The sequence below is a fragment of the Ipomoea nil genome, unplaced genomic scaffold (assembly GCF_001879475.1).
Source record: "Ipomoea nil cultivar Tokyo-kokei standard unplaced genomic scaffold, Asagao_1.1 scaffold0457, whole genome shotgun sequence".
NCBI classification, from domain to species: Eukaryota; Viridiplantae; Streptophyta; class Magnoliopsida; order Solanales; family Convolvulaceae; genus Ipomoea; species Ipomoea nil.
This window is the reverse complement of record NW_017616885.1, coordinates 476,972-495,935: the sequence shown is the minus strand read 5'-3', so window position 1 is coordinate 495,935 and position 18,964 is coordinate 476,972. Positions and strand designations below refer to the sequence as shown.

At 38.8% G+C, this 18,964-nt stretch overlaps 1 protein-coding gene and 1 long non-coding RNA gene across 2 annotated transcripts; one reads left to right on the top strand and one right to left on the bottom strand.

Annotated features, from left to right (window-relative positions):
• Positions 1-1,886: 1,886 nt before the first annotated feature.
• LOC109172939 lies at positions 1,887-2,846 on the bottom strand. The gene has a single exon (XM_019322189.1). The coding sequence runs from the start codon at positions 2,844-2,846 to the stop codon at positions 1,887-1,889; it is 960 nt and encodes a 319-aa protein (XP_019177734.1).
• Positions 2,847-3,337: 491 nt separating this feature from the next.
• On the top strand, positions 3,338-4,713 carry LOC109172928. Its single transcript, XR_002052815.1, has 2 exons — positions 3,338-3,715; positions 4,431-4,713. It is a non-coding gene; the product is annotated as an uncharacterized LOC109172928 (long non-coding RNA).
• Positions 4,714-18,964: the final 14,251 nt, after the last annotated feature.

Sequence of the window (18,964 nt, the reverse complement as noted above, 5' to 3'; positions counted from 1 at the left end):
CATCTTGAATTCCTATCCATGTTCACCTGTAAAAATTATTTGACACAAAAAGATAGAGAATAGACAAAGATTAGCGTAAGCTAAGTAAGTTTCACTTCACCCCGTAAAATATAGGCTTGGATTTTATATTTCCAAAACTCATATAATTGTATACTTTTCCAAAATACATGTGGAGTTATACCTTCTTTTTTTTTTTTTTTTTCTGTAGAGAGTTAATATTTTTAAGTGGAGAATTAACCAATCTCTTGAAACTCACTTAGAATATGGACTAAAACCTATGTGCACACCCGCAGGAGCTTCCAAGCCACTAGGTAGTATATGATTCAAGAAGTCAGGTTTTACTGCCTACTACCACACAAACAATTTGGAAACTGGATCATAACCTATGTGTTACACCCTCATGAGATTCCAAGCCCAATGAGTAGTAAATAGTCCTAGTGAACAGTAATCACATTTACTGAACACTCACAATTTAATGATTTCTCTAAAATCATATTATTTCTCCACATATACTTTCTCCACAAAAAATATAATTTTCTCCATAATATATAATTTTCTCCAAATACATTTTCTCAAAAATATAATTTCTCAAATTGCAATTTCCTCCACATATAATAATTTCTCAAAAACATAACTTTTAATCCACAATAAAAATGTAATACAAATTTCACCATATGTAACACTAAAAATTCCAAGCCGCAGATTTACACAACACGCGGGTTCGACACGTCGAAACCCATTCTCGATATTTCGAGAATCACCACACAATAGTACAATTTATCGATAAATGTGTAATTTTGCATTTCCTCAATTTAATAAAATTAACCGGATTAAACGACTGATGAAATAGACTGACTAATTCAACGATGATGTCAGTCAGTTGGTTAGATCACTGAGTTGTTTGTAGAAAGAGTAAAACACAACTCATAATCTAATGTACAAAGGTAGAGAAACAATAATCTCACCCAAGTGCCCCACATAAGGTACGTACCCAGTCTACACAGGTTTAGTGGATTGTTGAAGTTAGAGAGCCGTGCATACAAAAGTCCAATGAAATCCCTTCACTTGGAGAGCTAACTCTGATGCAGTCCACTTTAGTGACACAGTCCAATATTGTTCCCACAACTGTGTGATCTTAGCGTCCTTTCGTTTAAGCAGTGATATCTCTTCTCAAGTTCTTCATTATAATCACCAAGAACTAATTGTCTTGAGAAGAGTCATGATAATCAAAGTTATGATCTTCAGTATAGTTAGGAGTGTTTCTTTCTTCTCAAAAGCGTAGCCCTAATTCTTAACCGAATGAGGGTACTTATACTTCCATAGTAAGAACACTCTCCATAGATTTCTCTGATTGTAGATGGTAGGACGATATGTGAAGAATGTAATCTTAAAGATTCGGTCAATACCTTTCCAAGACAGATCCGCTAATCTTCTTTCCAAAACTGTCTTCTTAAACCGCGTTCAGTAAAAAGGAAACATCTTCCTAAAATAGATCTTCAGTGTCAGTACCTCTGTTGCTGTATCTGATAGATCAGTCTTCTGTAAAACAAACCGACACCAAGCTAACCCTATCTTAGTTTGCCATAATAATATTGCCAATTATATGTTGGGGGTTTTTTGGAGCAATTAAAATACTAACAACTCAACTAATATAAAAACACAAGATAGATAGGACGAAGATAGCAAATGCATAAAAGACAAAGATCTGAATTACAATTCATAACAAACACACATCACACAAATTATGCTGAAACAAAACAACATTCTTCATATGGTGGTGCCATCACAATCAGACACCCAGACAGGGGCAGATGGTACAAGAATATAAAAAACACTCCCCCTGAGTTCCACACTCCCCTTTTTTGCCAATGATAGTCAAAGCACAGTCATGCATTGAAGGGGTCCTCACTGTCAAACTTAGCAGCATCAGCAGCAGCAGATTCAGTCATGCTCAAGCGGAGAAGAACGGTAGCCAATTCAGTACGGGCCCCAGTCAGCTGCTTCGCAATGATTCCATGAACAGTCTCAAGTTTAGATACCCGGGCCTTCAGTCGAAGGGAGAGTTGAACATATTTCTCATGTGGCGAATCATCAGCCACAGTATCAGCATCAGTAGAGGGAGGAGCATTCACCAGCGTAACATCGCGAATGTGATTTCCAGTCAGAAGACGAGGATCAACAGTATAAAGAAGAGTTAGACTTATCACCTCACTAGGCATTGGCACTAGGCCTTGCGTTTTCAGAACCCCAAAAATCAGATTAGGAAAAGGTAACCTTACCTTCTGCTCTCGCGGATGGATCAACGTGAGGATATGATAAAAGATCCATGACCCCAGATCAATAGACATTTTAGTTCCAATCCGAAACAGGAGAGCTGCCAATTGTTTGTCGACCGTATGAAAGTGAGCAGATGGTAGCCAGTTGTGAAGAGCAATCCGGTGCAAAATGACATATTTAGAGGTGAGACGCGAGCTATGCAGAGTATCAGTTTCACCCGTAGGCCATGCAGTAGTGTGTCCACATGTGAGGGTCTTTGCCACCAAATCCCAGTCCGTGATATCTTCTTCGTGAACACCCTTCAAACCATAATATTCATTTATCATATCAGGACCGAAGACATACCATTTACCTCGGATGAAGATTTGCATGCATCGCGTCCCAGTCAAATTGTCAATCTCCTCATTAAGATTACAATAGAACTCATAAGTCAGAAGCTTCGAATAAGGACAAATGGAGGTGACAGTCTTTAACAGGCCCACATCACTCTGCAAGGGCAAGATGTTGCAAACAGAGTTCAACTGGTGTTCATCAACGGACCTCTGAACAATAAGATCTCTCCGGATCATCGTGGACCATTTTCCTTGAGCACTAGAGGAGACAAACTGAGGTTTATAGATAGATGTGTTAGGATTCTCAGCAGGAGGTTGAACCTCAAGGGTGATACTTCGTCCTCTGCAGCGACTAGTTGGTTTCCCCTACCGGGTAGAAGTTGTAGGAACCACAACAGGACCTTTGTTCTTAACGGATGACCGTAGGGTTTTGAACACCTGTTGGACAGGAGGATCAGCCTCAGTTTTTACTGTTTCAGCTAGGGGTGGGCACAAATCGGGTTGTACCCGAAAAATTCGCGTGTTCGACCCGCCCGGCCCGAATCGGGTCGGATTCGAACCGGAACGGGTCGAATCCGAACAGAACACGGCCTTTTCTATTTACAACGGTTCGGATTTCGGGTCTTTGGATTATATTTCGAATCCGACCCGAAACCGAAATATCCTACATATATAAGTTGAGATTAGGGTTTCTTGTCATTTGTTATCCTTTTTCTCCTTCGCTCTTTAGTTCCGCCTCCCTCTTATTCTCTCAGATTTCAGCCTCTCACCACTTCACCATTCACAAATTCACCATTTCACCATTTCACCATCCTTGTCTCTCTCATCCTTTCTGTCTCCGGTCTCCATTGCTTCTCACAATTTCACCACTCACCCCTCTCACTCTCTCAACCTCTCCGTTTCCGGCCTCCGTTGGCCGCCCTCTCACAGTATCCCCATTCACCGGTCACCTCTGAGTATCTGACCTCTTAGGTTCTCACAATCTCTCGTCTTTGAGTCACATGTGCCCTCTCAAGCCTCAAGCCTCAAGAAATCTTAGTTAGTCAGATATGCCGCATGCGTGGCATACAACAAGATCTGGGAAGTTCTATGAAAATCCGGTAGGGGTAAGCCACTAACCTGTGCTTTAAGTTTTTCTTTTTCTTTTTAAATTAAATTTTTGTGAAAATTTTCCCTTATATATGTATTTATTTGTGTTATTGTTGAATCTTTTTATATTTTTAGTATTTCTTGTGTTTAGCCGAATCTTGCCAAACCTTTGCTTTAATATTAATATCTGTCTTTAATATTCTTAAAATTTTTGCTTTAATATTTCTCTTTTGGGAAATTTTGGGAATGTTTGAATTTTTTTTAATCATTTTTCCGGAAAATTTTGTTTAGCAGTTTAGCAGATAGCCGAAATTCTCAGCTGTAGTTTGCTATTATTTATCAAATTTCATTCACTTTTACCTGTTTGTTTTGTACTTTTGGGTGGCATATGTTTTGCTCTATGTATTGAAATTTTGCTTTTGGTTCTTGAATAATGGGATTTTATTGTTGTGTTCATAGAGTTCTTATTTTCTAAAATATCAGTGTATTACTTTCTATTTATTTGATCGACTTGTAGTTGTATATAAGTGACTTGTATTGTTGATTTGTTGTTCTCTGATGATTAGTATATTTGTATTTATTGTTTGAGATGAAATAGCTTTACCATTTAACCTTTGTATATGTTAATGTTATATTTTTATTTTATATTTTCATCAACAATAGAGCATATTTAAGTGCACATCAAACTAAAATTCAATTGATTTCTTCTCATTCATATTTTTAAATTTGCAGGTTGCATTGTGATTGATGGTTCTTTTGAATTTCTATTTGCAGTGATGATAGAATAGAAATTTGCAAATTAGTGGTGCATTGGTGGGATCAAATGCTGCAGTAGACAATTAAAAGCCTAGAAAAACTAAACCTGCATTTGATTTTGTTGCTCCCAAAGCTAATTAATGTGTGACTTAAAGTCTTATACAGCTCCCAAAGCTAATTAATCTGTGACTTAAAGTGTTATACAGCTAGACGCACAGTCCATAGTGGCTATATATTGGGAACAACGATATTGGCTATATATATTGGTACAGGGAACTGAACGGGAAAGTCTAAAATCCACTTAAATGGCTAAACTTTTTAACGTTTGGATAATCATAACTCAAAAAGTAATTTTTACAAAATATAATTAATTTGATATAAAACAATAATATATTATTTCGTATTTAATAAATTCAAACAAGATAATTATAAATGACATAAAATTTTGAACAATGAGAAGTTCGGGTATTTTGGCCCGAACCCGAATCTCAAGCCGGTGTTTGGTTTCGTCTTGGGCAGCCTGTAAGTAGAGGGGTTGAGCTGCTGCTCGACGTCGTGAGACCTCGTCTAATTCAAGAGCCCTTTGAGCAAAATACTGAAGGAATGCCGCAGCACGATTTTCATCTGCGGGCTCTGGAATACATGCAGGACTAATCTCATCACTCGCTTTAGAGGCCAGCAACAAGAGCTAACTGGTGTCATCCTCAGACCAGTCTGCATAAAATTCCGGATAATCTGAAAGCATAGTGACCATGATTTCATCGCGTAGAGCAGAGTCAATCTTTAACTTCTTCTTCATAGCTAACTGGAGCAGAGTTTTTATATGCTTAGAGGCTGTTTCTGGTGAATGGATCTTCCTCTCAAGCTTGATTATGATGCTTCTTACGGCGTCCGTGTGACACCCCAAAAATCCACACTCCAAACCATGAATTAATTGAGTAATTAATTCTATTTCTTTTGAAGAATTGATTCCTAAAATCCTGATTTTTGATACTCAAGGACTAGTATTTGACTAGTCAATCTTTAAGTGGTGTTGTACCTTGTGCTTTGAGAGGAGTTCCCTTGTTCCTTACAATTTCTACGAGTTAGTAAGGGTATCCTTGTCTTTTTACCAAGAGCTAGTTTTGTAACCTAAACCTAGAAGACTTCCTGATTTCATTCCCTTACATTTCCTAGAAAATATCTCTACCTTCTCTCTAGAAAACAAGAGTAGCTTGTTCTTCAAGCCAAAAGAAGCCTTTGTCAAGATTCCAAGTTTTGCTTCCAAGATTCAATCTTTCCTCTATTTTGGCATCTAGAAGGGTAAGATCTAAGCTTGTCTAATCTTTTTGGTTCCATCTTAGTTGTCTTTTTCTTAAAGGTTGGATCTTTATGATCTTTTGGTTTGATCTTGAAGTGGGTTTGGCTAGTGAGCTTAGTGGAGAGCTTGTTGTGGTGTAAGAAGAGTCTTTTGGTCTTCAAGAGGTAACCCATGCTCTACAAAACCTATTTTGCTTACCTATATATGATTTCTTGGCTTCTACTTGTGTTTTGCTATGAAATGTGAGAGTTTATGCATTTATCTTGTGATATTGCATATCTAGAGCTTATGTTTAGGTTTCCTTTGTGCTATTGCTTGGCATTTTTCTTGGTTCAAGTCATTTTGTTGTGCTTGGTGAGATTTGGCATGTTTTGGACTTGAATTTGTGTTTGGAGGAGAAAATCCCCGAAGGAATTTGTTGTGGTACAGGGACGTACCCGCGGGCGGAACGGCGAGCGGGGCACCACCTGCCGGCCTACCCGCGGGAACGTATGCCTTGTGGGTGTTGCACCCGCGGGCGGGACCACGGGTGGGGCACTACCCGTGGGTCCACCCGCGGGGAACACAGTGATGTTGGAGTGGGATTTGTTCCCCGTGTTTCGTTTGTCTTGGTCTTTGATCTTTTGGCCTTCCGTTGTTCTTTTGTGGAACTATTTGAGCGCTTTCTTGATGTTTCGTAGGTCTAGAGCTTTATGGTAGGTATCCATGTAGGATCTTTGGTGTTGTGTATCGTGCTAAGTGTTCAACATTGTGTTTCGTTGAACCATGTGGTGTCTTGTGTGTTCCTTAGAACTATCTTGAGTTTCCTCGTTGCTGAGCTTGCTAGTTATTATCCTAATGCTAGCGTCGTTGTTGTCGATGGGTGGTGACCTGTCTCTTATTTGAGTATGTTTCGTACCTCTGTTGCAATCCGTTGCTTGTTTCGCGTGAGTGGTGGTGCGTGTGTGGCTTTACTTGGATTGCACGATTAGTGGTATGGGACGCTAGTCACCAAGGTATTGCAGCGGTCCTCGTGGTGGCCGTGACGTGATTTCATGAAGTTGTGGCTGAGTCCACGTGTTTGGGGGATAACATTGTGTTATCCGGGCATGTGTTGCCGTGAATTGGTGGGTTTTCGTTGGTGGTTATAGGTGGGGGACGACGGTCCCGGAGGAATAAGGTTGGACTTGGCTGTACAGGGGCTTTCTGGAGGTAATGGTTGGCGGGTTGGGGGTAGCCATAAGGTTGGAACATGGCATAAGGAATGCATATCAACTCGTGATGGGTGATGTCACGAGGGCTTGTGAAGCCGTTGTTGTGGTGAGTTCTCTTCTCTCGTGACGTGTGTAGTCACGGAGGCTTGTGGTGTGGTGTTTGGCATGTGTTGCCGTTGGGTGAGTCTTTATCCTTGTGTGTGGTTAACCTTTGTGGTTTGGGATGTGTTCCCGGTTTTGTCCTTGTGAGAGGTGAGTCTTGTGTTGTCTTTTGATCTTGGTTTTGACATATATATATGTATTCCGTTTCGAAAATGGTTTTCATATTATATATCTACCTATTTATGATACTTAACGGTATTGGTGGGTTACCAGCATCTTTCGCTGACCGGGCGTCGCCCCGATGTTTATCTTTGTATCTTTCAGGTGATGCGTAGTCGAGCGCGATGTCTAGAGCCGGTAGCTTAGCACCTGTATCTTTAGACAGTGTTGTTGAGGCATGTGTGCCAATGTCTTTAGATTGTTCTAGTTTGGTTATTTTTGGGATAGTGTTACACTTGCATATTGTCGTCGTAGCGTATACCTAGTGTGGTATACGTGGCATAACACCCCGTTTTGGATTCCTTTTATCCAGTTATCTTTTTATCTTCCGCTGTGCTAGTTTTGTGCTTGATCTGCAGGTGTTAAGACTCGTTTTAAGTAGTCTTGTTTTGGGGGGTGTTACAGTCCGCCATTGTTGTGGGATTTGGGTATGCGAGAAGGTAAACCCTAGGTAGAGGATCAGAGAAAAAATAAGTAGAGAGCACGGATATTTTGAACTCTTCTTCCTTCACACTTGACCCAAAAATCATATATAATCCCAAGGGTGAAGAACCCTATTCAATGCAGCTTGTCAGAATACATGCAGAACTGATGTGATTGACGCAACGGTATACCTTCTTTTTAGGGATGAAACAGAAGGGTTGAAGATTTGCATTTCGAAAAAGGCAAATTAATTTATGGTAACTATGGTTAAGATATTATATTAACAAAACCAGAAGGGAGATTTAAAAGGAAGTCAAAGGCTGAAATTTGACCCGTAAATGTAATACCATATACTCTCCTTCTGTATAACTTACTGCCTTATTAGTCAATCCTGCAGATTCCCAGAGCAGATCTGAGAATCTCAAACCGATTAGCATCCAGGGGCTTAGTCAGAATTTCAGCCAGTTGCTTATCTGTTTGCATGTATTCCAACTCTATCTCCTTGGATTCTACCAAGTCTCTGATGTAGTAATGCCTTATATCAATATGCTTCGTTCTGGAATGTTGAACTGGATTCTTTGAGATATTGATTGCACTGACATTATCACAGTAGAGTGTCATAATTCTTTGAGTAAGACCATAGTCTAGAAGCATCTGTTTCATCCACACCAACTGAGTACAACATCCTCCAGCGGCTATATATTCTGCCTATGCAGTACTTAAGAAAATCGAATTCTGTTCCTTGCTCAGCCATGATACCAAGTTTTTTCCAACAAAGAAGCATCCACCCGAAGTACTCTTTCTGTCATCAATATTTCCTGCCCAATCAGCATCACAGTATGCAACCAGACTGAGTTCACTGTCTTTGGAGTACCATAGCCCATATTGAATTGTACCTTCTATATATTTCAAAATCTGTTTAGCAGCAATCAGGTGTGACTCTTTTGGATCAGATTGATACCTTGCACATATTCCAACACTGAACATTATATATGGCCGACTACCGGTTATGTAAAGCAGACTTCCTATCAGACATCGATACACTGTGTTATCCATTGATGCACCAGTGTCATCTTTAGATACTTTTGTGGAGGTAGAAATAGGTGTCCTGGATGGTTTACATGATTCCAGATCAAACTTCTTGACCAAATTCTTAGCGTACTTTTCCTGTGAGATAAAGTACCCTTCAGGACTTTGTTTAACTTGCAGCCCTAGGAAATATGTCAGTTGGCCAACCATGGACATTTCAAATTCTTCCTTCATGACCTTTACTAAATCATCAGTGTACTTTTGTAAAGTGGACCCAAAGACAATGTCATCCACATAAATCTAAGCAATGGTAACATGACTTCCAGTGGTTTTTACGAACAGAGTTTTGTCAACACTCCCTTGCTTATATCCATGATGTAGCAGATACTGTGTCAGTCGTTCGTACCATGCTCTTGGAGTTTGTTTGAGTCCATAGAGGGCTTTTCTGAGCTTGCAGACATGAGATGGATGATCTGGATCTTCAAATCCTTTCGGTTGAGCCACATAGATATCTTCATGCAGGTACCCATTCAAAAGCGTTGTCTTAACATCCATCTGAAATAGTGTGAATCCAGAATACATGCGACTGCCAACAGAATTCGGATCGACTCTAGTCTTGCCACAGGGGCAAACGTTTCGTCATAGTCAATTCCTTCTATCTGAGTGTATCCTTGAGCAACCAACCGAGCTTTGTTCCTTGCAATATTTCCAGCTTCATCAGTTTTATTTTTGAAGATCCACTTTGTTCCAATTATGTTAACACGATTAGGTCTTGGTACCAGATCCCAAACATGATTCCGGTCAAATTGGTGTACCTTGATCCACAGATCATCCTGTAAAGCTTCTTTTACATTTCATGGTTCTATTTTTGAGGTATAGCAGGCAGATCCGGATATTTCTATCAGATTATTTCTCATCCTGCTCCTAGTTTTCATCCCATCTGTTGGATCTCCAATAATGTTGTCTGATGGATGATTTTTCTGAGTTCTGGTGGGCTTCTTCTTACCTACATCATCAGCAAGACGGGTATCCTGTTCAGAAGTTTCTTGATCTTCATCTGACGAATCTTGTGTTTTGGGCAGACTGGTGTCATCGGCTGTATTTAACTCACTGAGAGGGGGATCTATCTCTGGATCAGTTACTGATGTTTCTATGGACTCTTCAGGATTGTCATCTATAACAACATTTACTGATTCCATTACAGATTGAGTTCTTTTGTTGTAGACTCGATAAGCTCGGCTGTTTGGAGAGTACCCAAGAAAGATGCTCTCATCACTCAGGTTCAAACTTCCCTCTTTGTTCCCTATCGATCAGCACATAACACTTTGTTCCAAACACATGAAAATACTTCAAGTTCAGCTTCTTCCCCTTCCAGATCTCATATGGTGTTTTGGACGTACCTGGTCTGAGATAGACTCTATTTACAGTATGACAGGCTTTGTGTACTGCTTCAGCCCAGAAACGCTGTGGCAGATGCGATGCATGTAACATAACTCTAGCCATTTCCTGCAAGGTTCGATTCTTTCTTTTCCACCACACCATTCTGTTGAGCTGTTCTGGGAGCTGAGAATTCATGAGCTATACCATTCTCGGAGCAGAAATCTGAATATAATGAGTTTTCAAATTCTTTTCCATGATCACTTCTCAGTCTTTGAATTTTTATTATAGGCTCGTTCTTTTCTTTTTGAACCCTTATACACAAGGTTCTAAAGGCATTGAAGGCTTCAGATTTTTCTCTTAGGAAATATACCCAGCTGAACTGAGAGAAGTCATCTACACACACAAATATGTATTTCTTTCCACCAATGCTTTCGGTCTGTGTTGGTCCCATGAGGTCTATATGAACCAGTTCTAGACATCTCTCAGTAGTGATAACTTTTACTGCTTTGTGAGGAGTCCTTATTTGTTTCCCAATGGCACATGCACCACAGACTCCTTCCCGTTCTATTATGATCTTAGGCATCCCTCGCACAACATCAAATTTGATCATTTTATCCATATCTCTGAAATTTATGTGACCTAGTCGTCTATGCCATAGTTTTGATTCATCTGATTTTGATAGGCGACAAGCATTTTCGTTAGTCAGAACATAATAGTTGTCTGAGGATCGTGTTCCTTCCATTACCAGTTGATTTGCTTTGTCACTGACTCTATAACAGTTACGATTGAAGCACACATTCCAGTTTTGATCACACAATTGACTGATGCTAATAAGGTTTGTTTTTAGACCACTGACTAATAGAGATTCTTCTAAATAAGGTAAACCTGGTACATTTAGGGTACCTTTTCCAACTATTTTACCTTTTTGTCCGTCTCCATATGTAACTGAACCACTGCTAGATTGAACAGCCATAAGACACTTGACATTTCCTGTCATATGTCTGGAACAACCACTGTCGAAATACCATCGCGCTTCAGTCGTACAAGCAGTTAGAACTATAGTGGGATAGCATATTACTTCTGACTTCCTGACCCAAACCTGTCTTGTGAACGGTGTAATAAACTTGTTATGATATTTTTCCTTTCTTTGATCTCTGTAGAAAAAATAACACTCAGGTCGAGTGTGACCTTTTGTTTGACAGTAGTGACAGATGGGTGTATATTGTCTGACTCTGGCATATTTAGTTTTGAACTTTGAGTACTGTGATTGAAGCGCTACTCTGCCAAAGTCAGTTTCTGTAGTTCGAGCATGTACCTTCCTCTTTTCGTTTATCTGGACAGACCGGGATGACTGACCTAGTTCATAACTGTGAGCTGGTGTACCAATTGACGTACCCTCTTTGACAAACACAGGAATAGTTTTCGAAGGTTCTCCTCGTTCAAAACCAAGACCCTTTTATCATTTGGATTTTAGCCAGAATCCAGAATTTTGTCTAGAGTTGATGTGGTGTCTAGCATCTTGATGTTCTTCTTCAGATCTTCCAATTCCTTTATCAATTTTCCCTCTCGAGATCTTATCTGAGTGATACGATCTTCTTTTGTGACAAGATCTGTGTTTAGTTTCTTCAGAAGATCATCCTGTTGTTTCAGTTCTTCATTCAGATGTTTATTAACTTTCACCAGTTGTTCCCAGCTTGCAACAAGTTTAGCAAATTCCATTTCAAATTGAGTATGCCTCTCTCCATCGGATTCATTTTCATCTAACTGATTCTCTGTAGCTGTAAAGAAGGCCACAAAGTTTCCCAAATTTTCATCTAACTGATCATTAGATGTTTCCTCCTCATCATCACTTAGCGTAGCCACAGACATAGCCTTCTTCCTCTTGAGGTAAGTTGCACATTCAGCCTGTATGTGTCCAAAACCTTCACACAATCGACACTACACTGACTGGTTGAGAGGTCTACCTGTGTCAGTCGAACTGCTTCTGGTTTGTCTTGTTCGGCCAGTCTGGGACTGATTGCTCTGTGTGGAAGAAGGTGTTTCTGTTTTTTGATATGAGGAGTTACTGCCTTTGTATTGTGTCCTGTTAGATTGTCCTTGACTCCTTCTGTTAAAACCTTTCAAGATTTTCTTAAAATTCTTGGTTAGCAGGGCCAAGGTTTCACCATCTATGTCATCTGTGACAGATTCTCGATCAGCTTCAGCAACAAAAGCCACTGACTTGCCTTTTCTGTTGACAGCAAGATCATCATCAGCCAGCACTTCAAGTTCATACGTGTGTAAACTTCACATAACTTCTTCCACACTCTTCTTTTCCCAGCCTGTGTGTTCCTGAATTGCAGTTACTTTCATTCGGAAGCATTTTGGCCAAGATCGAAGGATCTTTTTGACTACTCTCTCATCAGTGAATGGTTCACCAAGAATCGAGGCTCTATTCATCAGATTCTGAACCCGACTGTGAAATATTGAAATATTTTACTCTTCCCTCATTCTACGAGCTTCAAACTCTGACAGTACTATTTGAAGCTTTGATTGCTTGAAATCACAGGTACCCTCAAATCTGGTTTCAAGAATTTCCCATACTCGTTTTGCTTCTTTTACCCCAGTGACTAAGGTAAAGACAGATTCATGCAGAGATCTTACGATAGAGTTTAGTGCTTTGTTGTTCAGATCAGAGGCAGTCATTTCATCTTCTGTCCAAGTTTCAATGGGCTTTGCCTCAATGGTTTCATCAGCATTCTGAATAGTTGGGCGACTCCATCCAGAGAGGACAGTACGATAGACCTTGGTACCTTGTGCCTGGAGATAAATCTCCATACGAGCCTTCCATAAAGAGTAGTTGTGACCATCCAATTCTGGTGGTTTCATACTTGCATCCATCCTGAATAAAAAAACAACCAGCTAAAACACACAAGCAAGCAAAACTGCCAACCGACACCCAGAGACACTTCCAATAAAAAGAGAGCAATGCAAAATAAATATTCCCGTACGGATCAAGTCACTATGTAGACTTAAAAGCTCTGATACCACATGTAATTTTTCATTTCCTCAATTTAATAAAATTAACCGGATTAAACGACTGATGAAATAGACTAACTAATTCAACGATGATGTCTGTCAGTTGGTTAGATCACTGAGTTGTTTGTAGAAAGAGTAAAACACAAAAAAACCCACAAGATGTTTACCCGGTTCGATATAGTGTGTATCTACATCGGAGGGACGATCACAGTGGCGTCCAATCCACTAACTCATAATCCAATGTACAAAGGTAGAGAAACAATAATCTCACCCAAGTGCCCCACACAAGGTACGTACCCAGTCTACACAGGTTTAGTGGATTGTTGAAGTTGGAGAGCCGTGCATACAGAAGTCCAATGAAATCCCTTCACTTGGAGAGCTAATTCTGATGCAGTCCACTTCAGTGACGCATAGGGTTGTCAAAGTGGGTCAAAATCCGCGGGCTGGCCCGCACCCGCCCCACAGCGGGACGGGTTAGGGCCACAAAAAAATAGGCCCGTGAAAACGCGGGCCTAACAGGCTTAGCCCACGGAGGGCCATAGCCCGCGTGGGTTGCGGGCCAAGCCCTTTAAAAAAAATATCTATATATATTATATATATATAAATTATAAATTATAAAATGTAATTTAACAGTTATAAGTTATAACTGCTTAAGACTAAAGAAAAGAGGTAAAACCTAAATTCCTAATCCTAATTGACTACTGTTTACTGTCTCTGTCTATATATAATATAATATAATTGTTTAAGACTAAAGAAAAAAAATCCCTAATCCACTACTTTTTACTGTCTCTCCGCAGTCTCCGGTCTCGCCTCTGTCCCTGCGACTCTGCCAACGAACGAACAGCGCCACCACCGCTTCCCGTGCCTACGAACGAACATCACCACCACCGCTTCCCGTGCCTACGAACGAACATCACCACCACTGCGCAGTCGCCCGTCTTTTCTCTCTGCGACTCTGCCTACAAACGAACAGCTCCACCACTGCCCAGTCGCCCGTCTCTTCTCGACTTCTCTCTGCTACTCTGCCTACGAACTCACATGTTTGATATTTCATTTAAATATTTTAAATTTTCAAACATTAATCTTGTTAGACTTTGTAATTCATATATGATTAATTGAAAATTGACTATATATTTACAGTGAAAATATTTTGCCTATGTACAGTCTGAAATATTTCGTTTTTGAAGGGTTTTACTCATTTAGTGATAGTCCCTAATGGCTAATGTACTGTTAGTGTTTAGTGTGAAACTGTGAACAATAACTCTATTAAACTATTACTCATTTACTCTAATGCCTAATTTTGCATATTTACTTATTAGTTATTTTGTAAGAGGAGTGTAGGAAATCAAGGAATTAGGATGTGTCTCTGTACTAACAGAGATGAAAAAGCTTCAAAAAAAGAAAAAATAAAATTAAAAATACAAAATAAGGTATTTTAGTTTGTCCGTGCATATTAGTATATCACCAATTCACCATGACACCATCAATTTTTAATGGCAGGGAGATGGATGCATCTCAACAACAAAGTTCTCCAAACACCACTATCAATGTTGGTTGTGAAGTTGATATGCCGGGGGATAGACCAGTTACACCTAAATCTTCAGAATCAATTGAAAATTTAGAATCACAACAAAGAGGTACGAAAAGACGTCTTTATTCAGATGTGTGGAATCATTTTGATATAGTTGAAAATAGTGATGGTAAACGAAGGGCTAAATGCAAATATTGTCATAAAGATTATGTGAACGGGTCACACAAATATGGAACATCAACTTTATCCCGCCATTTAGCTTCTTGCAAAGTAAAACCTAAATATAATGATGTGGGTTCTATGTTAATTGATCATGAAGGAAAGTTACGTGCTAAAAAAATTGATCATAATGTGGTCCGTGAGATGATAAGCATGAGCATTATTGAACATGATTTGCCATATTCTTTTGTTGAATATAAGAGAATTAGAGAGTTGCACAAGTATTTGAATTCTGATTACAAATTCATAAGTAGGAATACGGCAGCAGCAGATGTTTATATGTTTTATGAGAAGAATTCCTAGTAGAATTTGCTTGACTTCTGATCTTTGGACAGCCTGCACAGTTGAGGGATATATTTGTTTAACTGCTCATTATATTGATAGTAATTGGAAGTTAAACAATAAGATATTATCCTTTTGTGCTATGCCTCTCCCACATACTGGTATTCAGTTAGCTAAGAAGCTTTTAGAATGTTTGAAAGAGTGGGGAATAGAGAAAAAATTGTTTTCTCTTACTTTGGATAATGCTTCTGCTAATGATACTATGCAAAATATCTTGAAGGGACAACTTTGTTTGCAAAATGATTTGTTGTGTAATGGAGAATTTTTTCATGTGAGATGTTCAGCACATATATTGAATCTTATTGTGCAAGATGGGTTGAAAGTGATGGGTGATGCTTTGAATAAAATTCGAGAAAGTGTGAAATATGTTAAAGGGTCGGAGTGGAGGATGCAAGTGTTTGAAGAATGTGTTGAGACAGTTGGTCTTAAACTTAAAGTTGGCTTGTCAACAGATGTGCCCACTAGATGGAACTCAACTTATAAGATGCTTGATAGTGCTATTAAGTATCGACGTGCTTTTAGTAGTCTTCATTTGCTTGACACAAATTATAAGCATTGTCCTTCAAATGAGGAGTGGGCTAGGGGTGAAAAGATGTGTGAATTTTTGATGCCTTTTAATGAAATTACAAAATTAGTTTCGGGTTCAACTTATCCTACTTCCAACTTATACTTCATGCAAGTTTGGAAAATTGAGCTTTTGTTGAAAAGAAATTTGAATAATGAAGATGTGGTTATTAGAAACATGGCAAGTAGCATGAGAGTGAAGCTTGGAAATTATTGGGAACAATATAGTGTTATTCTTGCTATGGGAGCGGTGTTTGATCCAAGAATGAAATTTAAGCTTTTGGAATTTTGCTTCAAAAAATTGGATCCAAATACTTACAAGCAAAAGTCGAATTATGTGAAAAGCAAGTTGTATATGCTCTTTGAAGCATATAAAAGCAAATCTATGACTGCGGCCCCTAGTTCTTCAACTTTGACCACACCACCATGTGAAAATGCAACAATAGAAGAAACAAGCGATGAAATGATTGATGTAAGTTGTTATATTTGTGTCATTTTTGTTATTCTTTTATTATATGTTGTTATAACACTTTTTAATGTTTTTAAACTTATAAATGATATAGGAGTTTGTTCAATATTGTAACGAAGATGATGTTGATAATGGAAAATCAGCATTGGATGTGTATTTGGATGAACCACAGAAGGACATGAAGTTGTTTGCTGATATGGATATTTTGAACTATTGGAAGGAAAATAGGCACCGCTTCGGTGAGTTATCTAACATGGCATGCGATATATTAAGTATTCCTATCACCACTGTCGCATCGGAATCAGCTTTTAGTATAGGAGGTCGTGTGTTGAACAAATATCGAAAGAGTATGCTTCCTTCAAATGTTCAAGCATTGCTTTGTGCTTGCAATTGGATATGCGGTTTTGAAGCCCCGGATCACAGTAAATTTGATTTTTACTTCAAAATTTTTAATTTTATTATGATTCAATTATTATGGTTAGTATGTTTTGACTATTTTAATTCCTGTTAATGTATAGATGATGGTGATGAAGAAATTGTCCCAGTTCCATCCGAGATTTCAGAGGTCACTGTCATTACTTAGACACTAATTTGAATTTTGAAGACTGAAGATTGGATTGAATTGAAGACAATATTGTTGTTAGTTGTTATATTTGGATTTTAAGACACTATATTCTTATAATGTTTGACTTTGATGTGTTTTGGATTTTTATGATTGTGAATTTGTGGATTGATGATGAATTGTGGTCTGAAGTGTGACCTTGTATGATTGTGAATAATTTAAATGCTTTTATTTTACTATTCTAGTATTTTATATATATATATATATATATATATATATATATATATATATATATATATATATATATGAAATAGATTTTTAAAAAATATTACATGTCAAACCGGCCATACTACCGAATTTTAGTATCTAATGCCAAATTTTTTTAAAAAAATTTTAACACCAGCCCGCGGGACAACCCGCGGGGCCCGCAAGCTTGCAAGGGGCGGGCTTGGGTTGCATATCTCATAGCCCGCGGGCTTCGCGGGCCGGCCCGCAAAAATCCGCAAAAAGAAAAGCCCGCGATGGGGCGGGCCGGCCCATTTTGACAGCCCTAGTAACGCAGTCCAATGTTGTTCCCACAAGTGTGTGATCTCAGCGTCCTTTCGTTTAAACAGTGATATCTCTTCTCAAGTTCTTCATCATAATCACCAAGAACTAATTGTCTTGAGAAAAGTCATGATAATCAAAGATATGATCTTCAGTATAGTTAGGAGTGCTTCTTTCTTCTCAAAAGCGTAGCCCTAATTCTTGACCGAATGAGGGTACTTATACTTCCATAGTAAGAACACTCTCCATAGATATCTCTGATTGTAGATGGTAGGACGATATGTGAAGAATGTAATCTTAAAGATTCGGTCCATACCTTTCCAAGACAGATCTGCTGATCTTCTCTCCAAAACTGTCTTCTTAAACCGCGTTCAGTAAAAAGGAAACATCTTCCTAAAATAGATCTTCTGTGTCAGTACCTCTGTTGCTGTATCTGATCAATCAGTCTTCTGTAAAACAAACCGACACCAAGCTAACCCTATCTTAGTTTGCCATAATAATATTTCCAAATATATTTTTGGGTTTTTTGGAGCAATTAGAACACTAACAAAATGCACTCATGTCCACATTAATAGCATATAACATATAATAACAATACATATAGTACTCGGGGAAAATATTAGTTTTAGTGAACATGAAGTCTTACCTCAGAAGTCAAATTCCTATCCTATCAACACATAATAGCATCCCAATCATGATAGATAATCTGTGAATCAAACAAATCTACTACAATTATTAATAGAATTTATTTTTTTTATTATACTAACGTTGCGGAATCACCATCCACTCTAATCCATCATTATCAATTAATTATATCATTATCCATGAGAAATCGATTAACATGAACAGCATAATTCATCACCATTCTAAAATCATTATCATCATCACTGATTTATAACACCATCCTTAATCATCAACAGATCATAAGCTTAACCATCATTAAGTCAGAATAGCATCATTAACAATAAACCAACAACTTATCCAACCATGAACCATAATCATCTGTGGTGGTGGTTAGAGTGTTTCTCTCTCTAGAGAGAAGTCTCTGACTTCTCTCTAGAGTGCCACCACCATGAGTTTGGATGTTTTCCCTTTCCGGTGAACGATGAGAATTGCTCACTGGAATTTGGTTATTTGTCAGATTTTTGATTATATTAAAATAATCGGTTTTATTGTTGTTGATTAAACACCGTTTTATGTTTTGTCCAAGAGTTACAACACTGTTCATGATTTTGATTTCTCCGGTTTGTTCGAATTTCCTCGCTACGGTACTGTTCATGGTTTTGCGTTTTTCGTAAAGGATAGGGAGAAAACCAGCGTTGACCATCTCCCTTGGATTTTACGTAAACAACAAAGTCCTTTGGCGGTGGCGTTGTTTGTTTCGTCGAAGACAAGAAGATCCGGTAATCGGCGTATTCAAGAGATGCGGTCGCGAAGGTGAGATGTTCTCTTGATGGCGGCTAGTTGCTCGGTGGCGACCTGTTTTCCGGCGGATTTAAGATTTCCGGTGACAAGGAGTTATGGTTTTTCCGGTGATGTGCGATGGCGATGACTCCCTGAACCCCGATGGCGACTTGTGCAACGACGGCGACTGCTCCCAGCGGTGGTCTCAT

Excerpts from the sequence above, each read along its gene's own strand:
- LOC109172939 (XM_019322189.1), bottom strand. The coding sequence starts at position 2,846 with ATGATCCGGAGAGATCTTATTGTTCAGAGGTCCGTTGATGAACACCAG.